The 2074-nt window shown below is 44.9% G+C and overlaps 1 protein-coding gene across 1 annotated transcript in view; it reads left to right on the top strand.

The window, feature by feature from the left end:
* The window catches only part of MTF1 (metal-regulatory transcription factor 1), an 11401-nt gene extending 10080 nt beyond the window's left edge, over positions 1-1321 (top strand). Inside the window, exons 9-10 of the mRNA XM_010132261.1 lie at positions 46-112; positions 749-1321. Coding sequence (XP_010130563.1) covers positions 46-112; positions 749-1137 — 456 coding nt within the window. The 3' untranslated portion in view covers positions 1138-1321. The remainder of the gene's footprint in view (positions 1-45; positions 113-748) is intronic.
* The last annotated feature ends 753 nt before the right edge of the window (positions 1322-2074 follow it).

The raw sequence follows: 2074 nt of genomic DNA, 5'->3' as shown, positions 1-2074 counted from the left end.
CCCCTTTCTTTCTTTTTTTTTTTTTTTTTTTTTTTTCCTTTAAAGCCACAAGTTCCGAAAGTAGTAGAAAAGGTTTTTTTTACCACTGCGTTACCAGTAGCTGGCAACACAGGTAAGCCTGACACTGGACTTGCTCTCCTCTTTCTCTCTTGCCTGCAACACTGATAGCGTAACCAGCACTGGCGGGGATTTTATTGCTTGCAGAAATGTTGAAGAGAATCCTTTCACTTTTTTACCTTCCTGAGGTTTTAAGTGCAGCCTGCTGGGGACTCACTGGATTGTGCCGAGACCTGCCCTCTAGTAGTTCCCCTAACAACTTGTACGATAATCCGGTTCCCAAGTTAGATCCAGTATTCATAAAAATAGTGTTTTAATGGGACTTCTATAGAAGAAAAAAGTGTAATGATCATCCTCACAGACCGGTGCATTTGAGTGCTGCTCTGTGTTGGATTTTATGCTGTAAAACGTTTAGTGCTTATCAGAGAAGAGACATACTGTGCTGCGCGAGAAGTTTAGATCAGACTTCTAAAGCCTGGGTTCAACCTGGACAGGGTGCTCATCAGCAGAGAGTACCTGCTGCTTCTGCCTTACTGATCGTCTGTCTGCGAGAGGTGTTTGTTGTGTCACTTCGTTCAAGCACGTAATCTCTGCTGCAGGGTGCCTACAGTCGAATTTAACAGCGATGACTTGTCTCTCCTGCTGTGAAATTATGTAGTTCCGTTGTGTTTTGTCTTTGTTTCACCTTCAGGAAACCCTGTTCAGCAGATTGGTCTCAGTGTTCCTGTCATCATTATAAAGCAGGAGGAGGCCTGCCAGTGTCAGTGTGCCTGCCGAGACTCTGCCAAGGACAAAGCCACCGTTAAGAAGGAATGTTCCTCACCAGATTCAAAAGCTTTGGAGCAGCCACCTCCCCAGCTGCATCCTCCGACCTTCCCTTCCTCTTCCCCTTCTCCTTCCTGCGGGCAGAGCAGTCAGATAGCTAACCCTTCCGACTCGCAGACTGAAACGTTAAGTGCCATGGATGTATCGGACTTCTTGTCCCTCCAAAGCCCTGAAACCCCATCTAATATAATTCCAATCGAAGCACTACTGCAGGGTGAGGAAGAAATTGGTCTGAATAGCAGCTTCTCTAAGTGAAGATGTTCCAGATTTTCCTTTGCACCTGGAGGGTAAAACCCTTCTCCTTAGAAGCAGAAACTGAAGGATCGATTCTTTTTTCCTTCCTCTTTGGAAGTTTTGTGGCTTATTTCTGCTTCAAAGATGTCATCTTAGTCACGTCCCAGGTACATCCATCTTGAGAATCTATCTAAAAAAGAAAAGGTAAAAAAAAAAAAAGAAAAAAGCTAAGTTATATATGAACTGTTTTGGCTGCACTGTCTGTCACTTTTGCTTGTCATATGTGAACACAGAAGTTAAGGTTACTTGTGTGCAAGAAGATTTTAAAAAGAGAAAAGGGGGGTTAGTTTGTCTCCAGTTGCACATCACTTACGTTTGGGGTTAAGGTACTGGCAGCAAGTGGGTGTTTGTTACAACTCTCTGGGTCTGTAATTTCCTCTGTCTCATTTGTCTTTACTAACCGTGCACTATGAGGGGCCCCGGGAAAGGAATGTGCTGTAGTATAAAATGGCATTATTGTAGAAGATGATTTATCTGCGATTTTGTTGGAACACGATTGTCACATCACTGAGTTGGGAGCTGAGCCTGGGTTTGCTTTGTACTAATGCTGTTCCTAAAGCCTACGACAACTTTTGAGGCATTTATTTCAGTAGAGCACAAGTACCTTGTGTTCCGATAGGTCTGTTCATTTAATCTCACGAGGATTTAAAGGGTGGTGGCGGACACTGTGTCACGTCGTGGGCACACAGTCGGAGCCCTGGCTTACCCGGGCTCAGGGGCCTGTCTTTGCCTCTGGTTGAAGGGTGCAGTGGGTCCCAGATGAAGTCAGGTTGATGCCTGCTGCTCCTATGGTTTGTTTGGCTCTGTTCAGAAACAAGTCATCCTCTTAACCCCCGTGACTGTTGAATCAGGAGCATGGTGCCTTTGCTGGTTACTCTCTTCTTTTTGTCAAGAACAA

Source organism: Buceros rhinoceros, unplaced genomic scaffold (genome assembly GCF_000710305.1).
Source record: "Buceros rhinoceros silvestris isolate BGI_N320 unplaced genomic scaffold, ASM71030v1 scaffold42442, whole genome shotgun sequence".
In the NCBI taxonomy this organism is placed as follows: Eukaryota; Metazoa; Chordata; class Aves; order Bucerotiformes; family Bucerotidae; genus Buceros; species Buceros rhinoceros.
Note: the sequence above shows the minus strand (reverse complement) of the source record. Positions and strands in the feature narration are given on the sequence as shown.